The following is an 18782-nucleotide window of genomic DNA, read 5'->3' as shown; positions in this document are numbered from 1 at the left end:
AATACGCAATTAATATGCAATGGGAAAAAAGTTTTGAAGCTTTGTTTGTGAAAGCTTATAAAAGATTACTTCGTTTCATCAATGCATGAGGTTACATCTGAAAGTTAAATTTGAAAGGGGAACGATGCGAGAATGCAATAAACACCTTTGGTTGATGGTCCGGTCCGGGGGCAAGGCGACCCTCGCATGACCTTTCACCTCACCGACTTCACCTCACCTTTTCCCACCTTAACTAAGGGCAGGAGGCTTATTCTCTCTGTCGCTCCATTCTTCATCCCTCAGATCGGCAGTCTGCAGCCTCCTCACTCTCTGCAGACCTTGACAAAATCACAGACTGGGCAAACAAGTGGAACATGTCTTTCAATCCTGACAAATCTCACACTCTTACGATGTCTCTCCGAAAAGACCGACTGGACAACCCTCCCATCCACTTTCTGAATAATCCTCTCCAAGAAGTTCTGTCACTCAAGCTTTTGGGTCTCACTATCTGCCATGATCTTTCCTGGAAAAACCACATTTCAAATCTGGCCTCCAAAGCCAGTCGCCGACTGGGCATCCTCCGTCGTGCGAAGTCCTTCCTTGGCACACCTGAGCTCCTCACCACATACAAGGCTTTCATCCGCAGCTCAATGGAATACTGCTCTCCCCTCTGGGCTGGTGCTCCTGCCTCACACCTAGCTCGCCTTCGCGCTGTTGAAACCAAAGCATTCAGAATCATTGGAATCTCCCGCGATGAAGCTAACTCCAAGGGCCTCTCACTCACTCACCGCAGGCAGGTTGGTGGTCTTTCCGTCTTCTACCGACTCCTCTCTGGCCTTGCCCCCCCAGCTCTCTCTGGGCTCTGTCCCGCAAATATTCCTACAGGTCGCACAAGATCTGCCTGCAACCCTCTTTTGGTTAAACTGCCAAAATCAAGACTCTCTGCTCACCTTCACTCCTTCATTCCTCTTTTCTCCCGCCTCTGGAACAAACTCCCTCACTCTCTTCAAGCCCACTCCACCCTCCAAGTCTTTAAAACAGCTGTTCACCACCATCTCTTATCTTCCCCCATCCAAAACCTTGATCTTTTCTACCCCCGCTAATTTCACCCCAATTCCACTTTTTGAAATACCAACTTCTGTCCTGGAAGTCCTTGGGCTTTATACTTCTCCCTCCCCCCCCCCCCCCTTCCCATGCCTCCTCCCCCCGGGCCCTCTCCCTTCCACACATCTCCCTGCTCTCGGATGTTGTGTTTGTGTGCTTCCCCTTTTCTCCCCATCTTGTCTTCCGCTCCCTCTTTTTGTGTATTTTGTTTGTCTGGTCGATTTGTTTGTGAAGTAAATGTTAGCTCTTTCACGAGCCTCGATTCAGTATACAAAAAAAAAAAAGAAAAAAAAAAGGGGGTACATTTCTCTAATTAATAGTACTAGGGCATGCCCGTACTATATCTATATCTAAAATTATATCCCCCCCTCTATTTACATGAAATGGTTTGGTCCATGAAATGTTTTGGTCCATTCGCAACGCCAAAGCGAACGGCGAACGCTTTACATGAAATGGTTTGGTGCATGAAATGTTTTGGTCCATTCGCAACGCCAAAGCGAACGGCGAACGGCTTGCGAGTACAGTGACAATCCCCCCGGGGTTTTAATTAGTTTTAAAACATCGTTTAACGCCAACATAGCGCCAACATAGTTTGCCGACGGGAAATAAATGAATACGCTCTCAAATGTGCCATCCGAGGCAGAGTGTGTCCGCCACGTTCGGCACACGCGATAGCTCGCTGCTCTCTGATTGGTTGAATCGTTTTTTGGACATAGCTCGGTAAGTAATTGTCCGATTAATATGAAACCTTGAAAAGGCACATCCTCGGGTCCCCAGCAATATACCTGGCAAGTTTAAAGTATATCGGACCCGTGGTTGTCGAGAAACAGCGGTCACAGACAAACGTACAAACAAACAAACACACAGAGATTACTGGAATTATAGATAGACTAGGGCATTGCCCGTACTATATCTATATCTAAAATTATATCCCCCCCCTCTATTTACATGAAATGGTTTGGTCCAAAGCGAACGGCTTCCGGAGTTTGGTAAAGAAATCGCCATCGCGTGCACAAACGCGCAGGAAAGCGAATGAATCGCAAATTCGTTTTTATTAGTTTTAAAACATAGTTTAACGCCAACATAGTTTGCAAACGTGAAATAAATGAATACGCTCTCAAATGTGCCATCCGAGGCAGAGTGTGTCCGCCACGTTCGGCACACGCGATAGTTCGCTGCTCTCTGATTGGTTGAATCGTTTTTTGGACATAGCTCGGTAAGTAATTGTCCGATTAATATGAAACCTTGAAAAGGCACATCCTCGGGTCCCCAGCAATATACCTGGCAAGTTAAAAGTATATCGGACCCGTGGTTGTCGAGAAACAGCGGTCACAGACAAACGTACAAACAGAGATTACTGGAATTATAGATAGACTAGGGCATGCCCGTACTATATATAAGCTAGGACGTGCCCGTACGTGGGTGCCCGTTCCTTGCCAAAAAAAGAAGAAAAAAAAACATGAATGGTTTGGTCCATTCGCAACGACCACAGAACCCCCCCCTCTATTTACATGCAGTGGTTTGGTCCAAAGCGAACGGTTTGGTCCATTCGATGTGATTCGATGATTCGATGTGAATGGTTTGGTCCATTCGCAACGACCACAGAACCCCCCCCTCTATTTACATGAATGGTTTGGTCCATTCGCAAAGCCAAAGCGAACGACCACAGAACCCCCCCCTCTATTTACATGAATGGTTTGGTCCATTCGCAAAGCCAAAGCGAACGACCACAGAACCCCCCCCCCCCCCCTCTATTTACATGAATGGTTTGGTCCATTCGCAACGGCAAAGCGAACGGCGAACGGCGAACGGCTAAATCGCCATAGCTCGGTAAGTACTTGTCCGATTAATTTCAAACCTTGAAAAGGCACATCCTCGGGTCCCCAGCAATATACCTGGCAAGTTTCAAGTATATCGGACCGGTAGTTGTCGAGAAACAGCGGTCACAGACAAACAGACAAACGTACAAACGTACAAACGTACAAACGTACAGACAGAGATTACTGGAATTATAGATAGATGATAAGTCCACAACAACACAATGCATACTGCCAAGAGATTCCTCATAATAAAGGTAGTGACAAGCGGGGAGGTTACCTCCTACCCAGGGGAGTAGGGTGCACTTCTGTTCACCTCTCTATGGAAGCCTCTCAGATATAGGGATTACATGGTCATATTTTTATGGGTTGGGGCATCCTTTATCTGGGTAGAAGAGAAGGAGGTCACTTTATACTTGGATCCAGTCTGTTGCTTTCGCGTTTCAAATCTTACTAGATTATAAAAAGAACAACGTGTTGAAAATGGGTATCCAGATCGCTTTAATATAATTACACTTTAATTAATAATTATGTAATACTACTCACCTCTCGCCTCACCTCCATCCTCGCTCTCCTCCCATCCCCCTCCCCCCCGCCCCATCCCCTCCACGTGACATTTGTATTTAAAAGCATACTCCGCGTAAAATCAAAAGTCGATGCCAATGGCAAGTATCTACTACAAATGAATGAGGTGTGTGTGTGTGTGTGTGTGTGTGTGTGTGTGTGTGTGTGTGTGTGTGTGTGTGTGTGTGTGTGTGTGTGTGTGTGTGAGTGTGAGTGTGAGTATGTGTGTTCAATATAACTTTGTCTTTTCTCGGAACAATCATTATTCAAAGAAAGATGTGGGGATGGTTTCACATGATCATTTCTTGTGATCATCCCTACCTTGCTTACATTCTTTTTGGAGTAACATCCCGACATCCCTTTACATTTTTAAACGTGTTTGTATTCCGTGTATTTGTGTAAGTTGTTGCCTGCTATCTCCACATGTGGGTGTGTTTCAGGAGATGGAGCCACCTCCACCTTCAAAGGTGTGTGTGTGTGTGTGTGTGTGTGTGTGTGTGTGTGTGTGTGTGTGTGTGTGTGTGTGTGTGTGTGTGTGTGTGTGTGTCATGTTTTTTGTGGAGTTCCACTGGAGCTTTGTGATGTGGAATGGGATACACTAAAATGATCATGTCATGATTCCTTGAGTTTATTAGGCTAATTAACAACAAATAATCTGGAATATTCCCACATTTTTAAACATGCGCCATGTTAAGGAGTGTCGAGCAGTTTAAAGCTCCTTCCATGGGATGACATTCCAATTACAAAGTCAATAAGAAAAGAATGATAGCATTCTAACAAAGCATTTATTAATTCATACTAATAATATGAACAACAATAATAGCAGCATCATTTGGCAAGAATAATTAATGAATGTGTAATCCCCTCTAACTACCTCCGTCCTGGCCCAGGCACATCTGGGCTTGCTGAAAGGTAAGCTAAAGCAGTACAGCAGGCATGTATGCTACAAGGCCTTGAAGACCAATGAAAGTTTTGTCGAATGGACCAACAGGCCCACTAGTAATACAAAAGCAGAAGTTAAATGGAGGCAAAATAAATAAAACATAGACATATAGGGTTATAGTGTTTGTGCACGATGTGGTAAATAAGGTGCTTTATAACAGTTTGTTTTATAATGTGTGCATAGGCACCAAGTGTGACGGGGCTCATTCACTGGTTGCAAGAGGAGCGATTGCCACTTTTCCACAACTCACACCTCTCCATAGAACTGGCCCTATGCCAAGAAATTCTCCGAGATCCTGTTCTTCCTGCCACAGGTGAGAACCTTTCCAAAATTATCTTTCCCCAGGGTGGAATTCTACAAGTATACAGTATATGCACAGAGTTCAATTCAACCCTCCATCTAAATATGCACATGAAATCATCTGCAGGTTGCTTCATTATTATTGGGGTGTACTGGCTATGCTAGAGATGTAGTGTCTCATGGCAAATAACACAATCAGTAGTTTGCCTTCACCACTGTCAACTCACTCGGGTTCGGAGTTGAACCTGCAGTGATCAGGTTACAATACAGCTCGTTGAGCCGACCCACAATCTAAATCCATCCTCGCTCCAAAGCGGTTTTAGATGAACTTGTGGAAGCAGGGTAATGGCACACACACACACACACACACACACACACACACACACACACACACACACACACACACACACACACACACACAGACACACACACACGAACACACACCATTACTTTATTAAAAGTTTTTTGTTTTTTTTGGGAAATTTCATTTCTAAGCTCTCCCTCACAATGATTGTACTCATTTAAACAGTCGCAGCAATTTCCAATGTACAGTATTGCATAAAAAATTAGAACAGCACTTAGTAGAGCGCATACTTTAGCCAGGTTGAATACTTTGTTTTGTATCTCACTGGTCGGCCGGATCTGCATCCAGACCTCAAACAAAATTGAATCGGCTTATTCTTGTCACCTACCCACCTCATCCAACAAATTTTGGCTTAATCCGTCCACAACTTTTTGAGATATTGTGCTATATAATCGTTTTTTGGTCCCATCTCTCAATGGTAACTAGAGCAATGTGGCTGTGTCGCCAATATGCCTCTGCATAGTCCCACAATGGGTAGATGCCCTCGATCACTGTCCTAAACATAAACAAGTTTGATTTAAATCCCTTCAGCTGTTTTCAAGTATCACATTTTCACCAGCCAGGACAGGTTTCACATTGATCGGTGAAGCGGTTTCAGAGAAGGGATTTTTTTTAAATATTGGCTTTCAAGCTAATATGGCTGCCACACCACGTGACAATGTCATAATTATCATGCTTTTGTTCCCTATTGGAAGTACTTGGCAATGTGTCAAGTTTCAAATTTTTCCATTCAGCGGTTTCCGAGAAATATATATTTTAATTATTTGAATTTAATCCATGATGGCTGCCATACCACGTGATTTATGATGTCACAATTATCATAAAAACATTCTGCATGGGTGTCACTCCTACCCTGAAAGTTTTGTCTCAATTGGACATGTGGTTGCTGAGAAAAACGAGGTTTAGCCCATACGGGCGGACGGACGTATGGGCGGATGGACAGACAACCCGAAAATATAATGATCACTTGCAAATTATTTTTAAATCTTGTAGCTGGATCCTGATCCAGATCTTGACCAAAATCGAATCAATTTGTCCTCGTCACACACCCAACCTGTCCACCGAGTTTCATCCGAATACATCCATAACTTCTTGAGATACCCGGCTTACAGACAAACAGGGGTGAAACTCCATCCAGAAAAATCCACAACTGAAACGAAATCGAATAGACTCGTTCTTTTCATCGACTCAACTCGTCCACCAAGTGTTGTCATAACTCGTACACAACGTTTTGAGATATCATACAATATATTGTTTTTGGCCCCGTCTTTCAATGGTGAAGAATCACTTAAATATTTCTAGTAACTGGATTCGGATTTTCATCAAAATATAATCAATTCGTCCTTGTCACACATCCAACCTGTCCACTAAATTTCGTTCGATTCAGGCCATAACTTGTTGTGATATCCTGCTCACAGACAGACAGACTGACAGACAGAGAGGCAGTAGCCTGAACGATATGACGAAAATGGAGAGAACATTGACCTTTGAGCAAGGTCACTTTGACGATATCTTTCCCCCCAGTGGCTCAGGAACGATTTCTCTCAATGAAATAGATTTATCCTTAAATTAACAATTTTCTTTGCTGACTACCGCATCTCGCTACACCAAATATTAAGCGCGATAGAGCCCAAAATGTGTTTTATGCAAATGACGCCACTGTCACCTTGACCTTTGACATATATAGTCAAATCACATTGACAGCCTCACTTTTTTTCCTTCGGAATCTTCTGGTAAGTTTAACGCGTTCGCGAGTTATTGCACTCACAGACATATCGACATATGACAATTTTATTTTTAAAATTTGCGTCATAACAAACAGCCAGTGCTACTCGTGGAACTGAGCAAATCAGTGCCAGAACTGCCAGAACTGTCAGGAATCTGCCAGTATATCTGATGTTCTTTCAGCTCTACTTTAAGAGAATATGGAAGTGGAAGGTCATTCTTATTAAAGAGCTGTCCTTTGATTACAGGTTGCAAGTTCCAAACATCAGTTCTAATTGAAAAGTTTACCCTCGACTGTACCATCACACAGGAATCTGATTGAAATCTCTTGGAGAATATGATCGACAAATGGCACTGCCATGTTTATCCAGCAGTACTCCATTTGCATAGCGATTTGTGAATTCTGACAATGACGCTGTCTGTCTCTTGTCCTTAGAATAACAATCTCGGAATTAATCTGGTCAGTCAATGATAGTATTGTTACGGTTCTCCGCCGCCCTTCTTATCCTTACCAAGGGGGGATTAATCCCCTTGTTCTTTCTGGGCTTGGCGGAACCGAGAGACTTGAAATGCCTCTTCCGGGCAAACACAAGGTAGGGTTTCGGGACCAAGTCTCGCTCGTACCTAAATCCCTGCGCCACCACGGAAGCGGGGAAGCAAGCCTCGCACGAGCCACGTGTGATTTGGGTACACCGAGCGGATTGAGTACCACGTGGTCCGTGCAGTTTTTAGTAGTGGAACCCGATTCGAGCGGTTCTATTCGTACCATGCTTAGCCAATGAGGAAATCACGAGAACGATCAAATGGAAAGGAAGAACACAGGTTTAATTATTATTCCCACACGTATATACAATGATCGGTAGACGCAGAGACACAGAGCAGCACTTAATCAGTCTTATTCTTAACCCCCAGACTCGGGCCTGTCACACTCACACAGGGAATTGCAGGCAAGTTGATGTTCCGGCCAAACGCGCTGATGTGGTCGTCCAGGAACGGCCCTGTCCGGCTCTCCACAGTCCCAGCACGTCCCGTGAAGATGGCAAGCAGGCAGTGGGAGGATCCTCGTAGCGCGTCTCCCGAACAAAAGGCAGCCGCTGAGGTAGAAAGGAAAATACGCGTCTCTCAGCGCGGCTGGCGGTTACACAGCGCGTTATCACTCACGTAACTTAATGCACTGTATGCGGCTCGGCTTTAAGCTCAACCGAGCGTCGCTTTATATGTGAGTGCGTATCCTGGTTCATGCGTGTATTTCTTCACTCAATGCCAACTCAGTCCTCGTACCTCTCTTCAATCCAGCTGCTCGTGAGTTCTCTCGAGTCCATCTGCTCACGTGCTCTTTCAACTCTCGAGTCTGCCTCGTCAGTCCTCTTGGGGGCTTTGCGCAACCGCTTATATTGATACGCCCCGAACCTTCTCGAACCCTCTCGAACCTTCCAACCACGCCCTGTGGCGCAGTGCTGCCGCCACACCCTTTGAGCCCTGATTGGCGGCTCGCGCTTACCGTCAGCTCCTCTGCCGCCCTCTTTCGGTCCCGCCCCGACCCTTCTAGGCCTGCCTCGTGTTAATTCGCCAAAATGAACCAAAGGCAGCAAAAAGAAGCATGAGGCTAGGGAGGCTGGAGAATCAGTAGAAGTAGGACCTATTCTCCTTACTCTACTCAACGCAGAACTAACATAGGAAAAGGAATAAGGTCACTAATACTAAGAGATAAATACACTATCGCGAGGCTACATCTTGCTTGTGTGATTAACTATGAGGGGGAAATTTAACCTTTATTATACAAACTGTTACAAAAACTCAAAACCGCAACAGTATCCTCAAACCAGTTGTTGAATCATTTTCTCAAAGTTGTCTCAGATTTTCCATGTTTTTTGAGGCCGTCTTCAATCATGTAGGTATGCATAGAAATTCCACGCAGTTGCCAGTTTATGGTTGTTTGTCCGTGCTCTATGCTTTTTTAAATGCTGGGCATCAAGCAAGGACGGAGCATGTACCATTGTAAGTCTTTGGTATGACTCGTCCGGGGTTCAAACCTCCAATCTCCCAGATTCAGAGTGGATGCGTAACGCCATTTTGTTTCTGACATTTGATTGTTTGTAGTTTCATATTCTCAAGTGCATTCTTAAGCACGGATAAACCCACAGTTTGAGATGAAGACTGCTGGAATTTGAGAAAACCTTATACTTTATGCTGAGATTTCCGTATTTACTTTGTGAGTTTCTCCTTTGTTTCAGAACCATATACTTTCGAACTTTCTCAAGGTGTCTCGTGTTTGTGAGGCCAAATGAAATCCCTAATTAACCAAGTTAATTAGGATGGTGCAGAAGTAACACGTTTATCTTTGAACTGTCCAATCTGTATTCGATTCTCGACATGACTATAAACGGTCGCATAGGTGCTTCACAGGCAAGGCCTTGCATCACAAAGTGCGTGGTCCCTTGGATGGATGTTATTCTCGGGACTCGTTTGCTAGCATTAGTTGGTGGATGTTAAAAATTCCACTGTCGTTCAGGTTGAGGAGGCCGATTGTCGTTGGCACCCTGCCCATATTGAGTACTATTGAGTACCAGTTGACTGGTAATTCCTGTGTGTCGCAAGAGGTGACTAACAGGTTTGGTGGCAAGAATGGCATCCGGCCATAAAACATTGCTTCAAAAAGGGGACCGAGGTGCCCAAACAAAGGCCAACCCCTGCTCTGCGGGGAAAAATGGCCTCTATAGGTGGTTCCTGCCCATATTACAAATTCCTGCCACCTTCCATGGAACATCAGGCCAGTGCAGCCAGTTCATTCAAGAGTTGTGTCAGGAACTTTCCCTGGCTGAGCCCACAAGTCGGTGTGAATAACTGGGGTCGTTGAATAAGTGATAGTAGTAGCCGTGGTTACATAAGCATTGTGTTGTGTTGGACCTATGAGTCTTCCTTAAATACAACAACACAACAACATGCACTCAGTGCTAGAGCATGTTCCCTGCTAGAGCGGGGGTTAGCCTTGCGGTCCCCATTACAATCTTCTCCATTTTGCCCTATTTTCTGCATCTCTCCTTGTTAACCCCCTTGCCCGCATTTCTTCTTCCACCATCTTTAGCCAAGTCTTTCTCGGTCTTCCCCGTCCTCTACTTCCTTCTACATTAACTTCCATCACTCTTCTCAACCAGTCACTTTCATCCTTCCTCAATACATGACCAAACCATCTCAACCTGTTCCTCTTCACAGCATCAATCACAGGCAATATTCCCATCATCTTTCGCAATTCATCATTTGTCTTCCTCTCTCTCAACGATACTCCGCACATCCATCGAACCATTCGCATTTCCACCCTTTCCAGCCCTCGTTGCTGCCCTACGTTCATTACCCATGTCTCGCTCCCATAAATCATAACACTTCTCACACATGCAGAATACACCTTTCCCTTCAGCCTCAGCGACACTCTCCTCCTCATAAGCACGCCACTCAGTTCCCGAAACTTCTTCCATGCACATCTCACTCGAGCAACCGTTGCCGAGTCTGATCCACCTTCTCCATTCAGCATGTCTCCGAGGTAGCAAAATGTTTTCACACCTTCCAGCTTCACGCCGTCTCCAAGATCCAACTCAACATTTCCTCCATCTGCAGCTCCCTCTGTGCACACCTTACATTTGAATGTAGCTGCCACACTGGTTAATGACCCTCTCAGACCACTACATTTTTGATGAACCCACTCAGCACACATTGTACATTGAATGGAGTTCACTCCGACACCCTTCCTGCACACAGCACACGGCCACTTCCCAGTTCTTTCCACCTCACCACATGCTTTACCACTTGCCATCACCTTTGTCTTTCCGATATTCACCTTCAGACCTTTTGTCTCCATACATTCCTTCCACTTGTTCATCTTTTCCTTCAGTCCATCGATACTTTCCGCAATCAACACCAGATCATCTGCATACAACAACTCCCACGGTAAACCCTCCTTTACGGTCTGAGCCAGCACCTCCATCACAGCTACAAATAGTCGTGGACTTAGTACCGACCCCTGATGCACTCCCACCTTCACCTCAAACTCACCACTGTTCCCGTCCTTCGTCCTTACAGCTGTGCGTGCTCTTTTGTACATTGCCATCACTACTCCGATCAACCACTCCTCCACTCCCAACCTCCTCAATGCCCATGTCAATACTTTGTGTGGAACCCTATCGAATGCCTTCTCCAGATCAACAAACCCAAAAAACAACTTCTTCCTCTTATCCATGTACTTCTCCTGCAACTGCCTCACAATGAAAAGCGCATCTGTCGTTCCTCTTCCTGGCATAAATCCAAACTGCATTTCGTCGATCTTCACTTTCTTCCTTATCCTCCTCTCCAACACCCTTTCCAATACCTTCATTCCATGCTCCAATAACTTTATCGCTCGGTACGAGCCACACTCCAGAGGGTCACCTTTCCCCTTGTATAGAGGGACGAGGGTACTCAGTTCCCAATCCACTGGAATGCGGCCTTCTTTCACCACCAGATTACAGATCTCTGTCATTCTCTTCACACCCCAACTTCCTGCTGCCTTCAACATATCTCCCACAACTCCCGTCGGCCCTCCCGCTTTTCCACTCTTCATTGCTTTTATCGCTTCCTCAACTTCCTTCTCAGTTATCTTCTCTGCCGGTCCTAAAACTGGGTTACTCTCTATGTTGCCATCCCATTCATTCTCTGTATTCAACAGCATTTCCATATATCTTTTCCATCTTCCTTTAATTCCATCTGGGTCGACAACGATTTGTCCCACTTCATCCTTCAAGCAACTCACCCCCATCACATCACAACTCTCTTTCGCTATCTGCTTTGCAATCCTGAATACTGCTTTCTGACCCTCTTCCGAATCCAAGCGTTCTCCGAACATTTTCCTACATGCCTCCTGCGCCTTTGCTACCTCTTTCTTTGCAGCCTTCCTGGCTGCCTTATAACTTTCATGCTCTGCTGTTTCTGCTCCCGTACCCTTCGCCTTCTGCCACTCTTTGAACTTCTTCCTCTTCTCGTCAATCCTCTTTCCAACCTCAACATCCCACCACCATGTTTCCGAGTGCCTCGGTGGTCCTTTTGTCCATCCACATACCTCACCAACGGCTCCCAACAGACTAGCTTTCATTGACATCCAACCACTTTCAAGCTCAACCACATCATCCTCTACCCTACTCAGCCTCTCTTTTAATGCCTCCCTTACTGTCACCTCTTTCAACCTCCACACCTTCATTCTCGGTTGGTACTTCACCCGCCGAGCTCTCCTCGCACCTTTCACCCTTATGTCGCAGACAACCAAGTGGTGCTGTGAAACAGCCTCCTCCCCCGGGATCACCTTTGTGTCCTGGAGGTGCCCCCTATCTCGCCGACGCACCATCAGGTAGTCAACGGTTGTCGTCGACCCACCTGACGTGTATGTAACAAGCTTATTGTCCTCTTTCTGGAACTGAGTATTACAAATCAACAAATCAGCTCCATCAGCAAACTCCAAAATCCTTTCACCTTCTCCATTTCTCACACCATATCCGTAACCCCCATGAACTCCCTCAAAACCGTCCATACTCCTTCCCACATGTCCATTCAGGTCTCCTCCCACCACAACAACTTCCTCATCTTTCACGTTTTCCATCAGCTTCTCTATCGCACACCAGAACTTGTCCTTCTCTTCATCGCTTCGACCAACCTGCGGAGCATATCCCGAGATGACGTTCACCAAGAGCTTTCCAATCATCATTTTCACCATCATCAACCTATCACTCACTCTAGTCACACTCACCACACTGTCTACAAACTCCTCAGAAAACAGGACACCAACACCATTCACGCCCTCCGGGCACCCTTGCCACACAAACTTGTATTTCTGTGTCTTCCTTAAAAAGGAGTCTTCCTTAAATAATGGTTAATATTTAGAAAGTAGTGTTGATGTTAAATTTGATCAAGTTGACAGGGTGTGGATGAAATGCAGGCCTGATGGAACCAATCCCCTTCTCCTGTGTCTAATTGTAGTTTCCATGTATGTCCTTGTTTAAAACATGACTACGATAAGTAATTTACGCTTTATCAGTTTCAATTTTAACCCTAACCTTTTGAAACCAATTTTAACTGTATTTTTTTTTTTCATTGTCATAATTATGTCATTGGATTCCTTCTTTTGGCCTCCATAATGGAGTACATAATATAATGACAACCATTCCTTGACCTTTAATAGATGCCACAACCAGGGAGGAACAAAGGAACCTGCTGCGCTGCTATGTCGGCAGTGTTCGGGGTATGCAGAGGTTCAGGGCATTTCTTAAGGACAAGCAAGGTAAAATTACACTTTTTTTTTTTTCATGAACTAGCATGCAAAGCTACGATTAGCTTGAATCAGATAAAATACTTACTTTTCTGGTTCTTAATTTCAAAGGTAACAGTCTAAATGTTTAAGAGAGCTGTTTTGGTGTATTTATTCTCACCGCCAGGCAAATGCCACGATGAAGCTGATTCTGAGGGCTTATCACTCCCTCACCACAGGCATGTTGGTGGTCTTTCTGTCTTCGACCGACTCCTCTCCGTCCTTGCCCCCCCAGCTCTCTCTGGGCTCTGTCCCCCAAATATTCCTACAGGTCGCACAACATCTGCCAGCAACCCTCTTATGGTGAAACTGCCAAAATCAAGACTCTCTGCTCACCTTCACTCCTTCATTCCTCTTTTCTCCCGCCTCTGGAACAAACTCCCACACTCTCTTCAATCCCACTCCACCCTCCAGGTCTTCAAAACAGCTGTTCACCACCATCTCTTATCTTCCCCCATCCAAAACCTTGATATTTTCTACCCCCGCTAATGCACCCCAAATCCACCTCTTTCAATCTCCAACTTCTTTCCTGAAATTCCTAATAGTGTTAATTTGCTTTATGCAGTGTACCCCACCCTCCCTCTTCCCCCATCCCTCTCCCTTCCACAGATCAACCGACGTCCCTGTTCTCAACTGTCGTTGTGCTTGTGTGCTTTCCACTCCCTTCATTGTATGTTTTATGTGTCTATGCATGTTTTCATGTTCAATATGTTAGCTCTTACACGAGCCTAGATTCGGTATCCCAAAAAAAAAAATGGATGTAGAAATATTTCACAAAAGGTTGATTGAAAATTTTCTGTGCTTCAGTAATGCTGTGATTATGTATATCTTCCATTATAATGAAGAACTAGTCTTGTTGGTGAAGGCTAGTGCCGATCTGTGTCGGCGGCAGACAGGTAGAACAATGGATGGAATGAACAGGAGGTTGATCGAGGTTTTCTCACCACCATGGGAAACAAGGAAAAGCTGACATTTCTGGCCTTAACCCTTCATCGGAACAAATTTGCAGGAGTATTGCTGTTTTTGAGCAAATGGCAGGGTTAATGTACTTTTGCTCCAACAAATGGTTAACACCCAAAGCAGCAGCTTCTCCTTGATTCCCATCGTCGTTAGTATACCTCATTCAATGTCCTGTTGATGTCATCCATTATTTCTTACATTGATTAGAGGTACTAGGATAGTTAATTTGGTACCACCGAGTTGTCATCTGGGTTTGATTACTGTTGAGGTCAGACGTAGCTAAAGATCACTGGTCTCTGCTCTATTTTGGAACATGCTGTAATTTGGATACACCCATATGTACACATACCACACATACATAGAGAATTACTAGCAGGAGTACTCAGCATTGCCTGGCGCTGTTCTAATCCTGTTGGCATTTTGAAGAAATCAGATTTTGTTTTTTTTTCTCTATTTTTTTTGTGGGGGGTGGGGGGGGGCGTAAAACACTTCCCTACACCCGCTAAGGAATGGGGTTGGGGATCATTTAATGCTACTTTTCACATAATTACAAAGGCTTAGGGCATTTTTAAAAAATCCAACTTTTGGTCTGAAACGCTCTCCGGCACTCGCTGATGAATCTCTGAAAGTTTGGCGAAGACCTGTTTGTCCATCTCTGAGAAAAATATGACACAGACAGACAGACAAACATGTCTTGTATAATAACAGAAAATGTTCCTGTGTACCATAAAAGATTCCACAAAATGAGACCGACGTGTACCCTACCAATACAATGGTCAGCCAACATGTGCCTTGACATGTTCCCCAGTTTACCCATGACTATCCAGAATTTGCACATTCATACTGTGCATGCACGCACAAATTGCCGAAATTGACTATCCGTACGCTTTTCCGAAAATGAACGTCTACGTGCTATTGGCATGCTTGAGACAGGAATGCCACAAAACGTTGTCGATAGGCGATTTGGAGTCAATTGGAATGCCTTACAGTTATTCTGGAGATGTTGTCAACAAACTGGCAACATCAGAGACTGTCCACTTTATGGGCACCCACATGCGATGCACTTTTGGAATCTGTTCCAGGTAGCAGGTTTGACAACTTGCAGCACACCTGGCTTGCGGCCAATCAGTGCCAAAACTGTCAAGAGTCAGTTATGCAAGCACAACATTCAACCACAGCGTCCATCAGTACATCTGAATTTGTTGCCACGTCATCGACATACGTGCCTGGCTTGGTGTAGACAACATCTGAGGTTCAAGATAAAAGATCTGGCTCCTATTCTCTTCACAGATGAGTCAAGGTTTCATCTTGATAGTAATGATGGGCGTTGTCGCGTTTATCGACAGGAAGGGGAACGTTGCACTGACACATGGGTTGTGCAATGTTTGTCGTTTGGTGGTGGAAGCGTGATGGTATGTGGAGGCATCACCGCACATCAGAGATCTCAGCTGGAGGTCATTAGTGGCAATTTGACAGGTATTCAGTTCCATAATGAAGTTCTCCATCCTCCCGTCCTCCCGTTCCTGCATGGTTCATGGACGTCACATCACACTTCAACAGGATAACGCGTGCACTCACGTCGCACAAGTGGGCACCGACTTCATCACATAACAGAACATTCCCACACTTCCCATGCCAGCTGTTTCACCTGATATTTCTCCCATAGAATATGTTTGGGATGAAATGGAACGATGATTGCACCGTCTTCAAAACAAGCAGGTGATGTTGGCCCAACTGCGGCAGGCCTTGGTACAGATTTAGAATGACATCCCTCAAGCCTTCGTCAACCATCTTGTGTCCTTTATGAGGCACCATTGCCAAGCATGTGCCACGCAAATGGTGGTCGCACCAGATACTGCGCTGTTAACTGACATTTGACCACAACTCTATTTGACCCTCTGGAGCATGCTTTGCACACATGTGTTGCCCTCTCATGTTTCAAACAAATATTGATATGACCAAACATAATGTGTTTGTTTTTCATTTTTCATTTCTGATGTAAATGATGGTGTAAATGATGCACAGGCACTTTTTCCGTTCGTCTCGTGTTGATAATAGGATTGTTTCAAACTCTACCTTCCTCTTCTTTTTCTTCTTTCGTATGCAGCACATGGCTGGGAGTAGCATCATCTGCTGAGACTGTGTCTGTGCCGCTGATGCAACTCTCCCCTGTAGGTTAGAGCAGGAATTTGGAATTTGGCCAGGGTGCGGGCGATAGCTTGCCTACTCTTTGCGAGGGGCACTGTGGAATATTTAACGTCCATCAACTGATGCTGAGAGATGGGTCGCCCAGTTTAACATTCATCCAGGGGACGACACACACATTGATGCCTTGCCCTGCCTGCCAGACACCAGAAAGACAGTTGTAGCCCAACCGAGATTCATACCCAGGCTAGACGGCAACGGTTGCTGGAGTGAAATGTGCATGGATGAAGTTTCGGGAACTGAGTGGCGTGCTGACGAGGAGGGGAGTGTCGTTGAAGCTGAAGGGAAAGGTGTATGCTGCATGTGTGAGAAGTGTTATGATTTATGGGAGTGAGACATGGGTAATGAACGTAGAGCAGAAACGAAGGCTGGAAAGGGTGGAAATGCGAATGGTTCGGTGGATGTGCGGAGTATCGTTGAGACAGAGGAAGACAAATGATGAATTGCGAAAGATGATGGGAATAGAGCCTGTGATTGATGCTGTGAAGAGGAACAGGTTGAGATGGTTTGGTCATGTGTTGAGGAAGGATGAAAGGGACTGGTTGAGAGAGAGTGATGGAAATGAATGTAGAAGGAAGTAGAGGACGGGGAAGACCGAGAAAGACTTGGCTAAAGATGGTGGAAGAAGAAATGCGGGCAAGGGGGTTAACAAGGAGAGATGCAGAAAATAGGGCAAAATGGAGAAGATTGTCATGGGGCCCGCAAGGCTAACCCCCGCTCTAGCAGGGAAAATGGCCTTAAAATGCATGTTGTTGTTGTTGCCTGTTGCTAGTCGGCTCAGAGGCGAGTGTGCACGATTCTAGGCTTTCCTACCAACCACAAACTCAACCTCTTTATCTCTGAAAATATACAGTGCATGAGATGTATTTCTCAAAATGCTATTCTTTCTCTCTCTCCCACTCTTCCTCTCACTCTCTTCCTCTCTTTCTCTCTCATTCTCACATCAGTTATACCTTCATGCCTCCAGTTATCTTGCCCAATATGTTGTGCCGAGTACAATGATTCACAAGGTGAGGTAATTGCCAGAAAGCAACTTCTCTTTTTCTCCCAGAAAGCGAAACCACTGGTGGGAACTGTCCTCAGCTTATAACAGTGTACAAAGTCTTCATTCGCACTGTCATAAAATGTGGCTCCCGACTAAGAACCGGTGTTGCTGCTTTTCATCTCCCCCTCCACCCCTTCTCCTGAAGCCCGGGAACCTAGTGCCATCAATATTGTAGAATCGTGCATCAAGAAGCTGAGTTGCAGAGTCTTCTTCTTGCTCATCATAGGCAGGTTGATGGCCTTTGAAATTTCCCAGTTTTTGCTCTTCTTACCTCTCTGGCCAGCTCGCGCTTCTCCAGGTCACACATCTTCTGCCAGAAACCCTTTCCTTGTTAGTCTTTCCATCTCTAAAGCCAACGTTCACCTCCATTCTTTCAAAACCCTGATTTATTCTCACCTGTGGAACTGTCACTCTGTGTCCGTTGCCTTGAGTTCTTCCCTATAGTATTTAAAGTCTGCTGCCATTTCTACTACTCAGCTTTACTACATCCGCTGTGACCCTGCTTCCACCATTCTCCTGTAATTCCTGTACTCCTGTATAACGTATGGTGCAGAAACATGGGCTTTGAGAAAAAGAGAAGAGTGTGCAGCTGGAGAGGACAGAGATGAGAATGCTTTGGTGGATTCTGATTATCACTCGGTGGGCGGTTGAGGAATGAAGAGATGCGCAAGAGAGTTTGAGTTGCAAGTATCACAGAAAGGATTAGAGAGACGAGGTTGCGGTAGTTTGGACATCTGAGGAAAAAGGATGAAGAACCAATAAAGAAAGCATAGAATGAGCCAATTAGAGGGATCAAGAGGACAACAAATATTAAGTTGGAGGGAGGTTGTGGAAAGAGATTTGAAGAGGGTGGGATTGAGAGAGCAAGATACGGATGGGAGAGGTGACTTCAGAAGGCGGATATGAGTGACCAACCACTAACTGTTTGGATTAAGGCGTAGAGAAGAAGTTAAATAATTAGACTGCAATCATCAATGTTATTTTTTTTGAGATTTGTTAGCACCTACCACATCTTTCATGTTTCTTTTCCATTTTCTTTTCATGACTAGTATTTAAATTATTTTATGTCGCCTATTTTTACAAGTACGCAAGTTATTTAAAAAAAATAGTTTACAAATTATTATGACAGGAATGCAAAGAATAATTTTTCATCTTTATTTTGCATTGCATTTTGTACAGGAGAAAATTTGTTGGTGTTTTGGGTTGAAGCTGAATATTGGAGCCGCCTGCAGAAAGATCACACGGAAGGGAAAGACGCAGCATGGCCTTTGCAACAGACACATTCAATGCATGACATTCTCAGAAGGAGATTGCTGCAATACAATGACCTTGGTAATGTTGACCTTTGGAATCTCGAATGAAATTACTGCAAAAGCTTGTGAAGTGGAAGAGCCTGGTGTTGGCTTAGCGGTTAGGGTGCCAGCTTGGGATCCAAGATCCTGGGTTCGAAT

General features: G+C 45.0%; 1 protein-coding gene across 8 annotated transcripts in view; it reads left to right on the top strand.

Annotated features, from left to right (window-relative positions):
* LOC137432745 (regulator of G-protein signaling protein-like) overlaps nucleotides 1-18782 on the top strand; it is a 126037-nt gene that overhangs the window by 21804 nt on the left and 85451 nt on the right. For all 8 annotated transcript variants that reach the window (XR_013624353.1, XR_013624355.1, XR_013624354.1 and 5 more), the window contains 2 exons: nucleotides 12996-13094; nucleotides 18511-18663. Coding sequence is in view for 5 of the 8 variants with exons in the window: in XM_078783564.1 (XP_078639690.1) it covers nucleotides 12996-13094; nucleotides 18511-18663 (252 nt within the window). In the remaining 3 variants the exon portion in view is untranslated. The remainder of the gene's footprint in view (nucleotides 1-12995; nucleotides 13095-18510; nucleotides 18664-18782) is intronic.

The sequence above is a fragment of the Myxine glutinosa genome, chromosome 8 (genome assembly GCF_964187855.1).
Source record: "Myxine glutinosa chromosome 8, kmMyxGlut1.1, whole genome shotgun sequence".
NCBI classification, from domain to species: Eukaryota; Metazoa; Chordata; class Myxini; order Myxiniformes; family Myxinidae; genus Myxine; species Myxine glutinosa.
The sequence above is the reverse complement of the archived record's forward strand: the minus strand, read 5'-3'. Positions and strand labels throughout refer to the sequence as shown.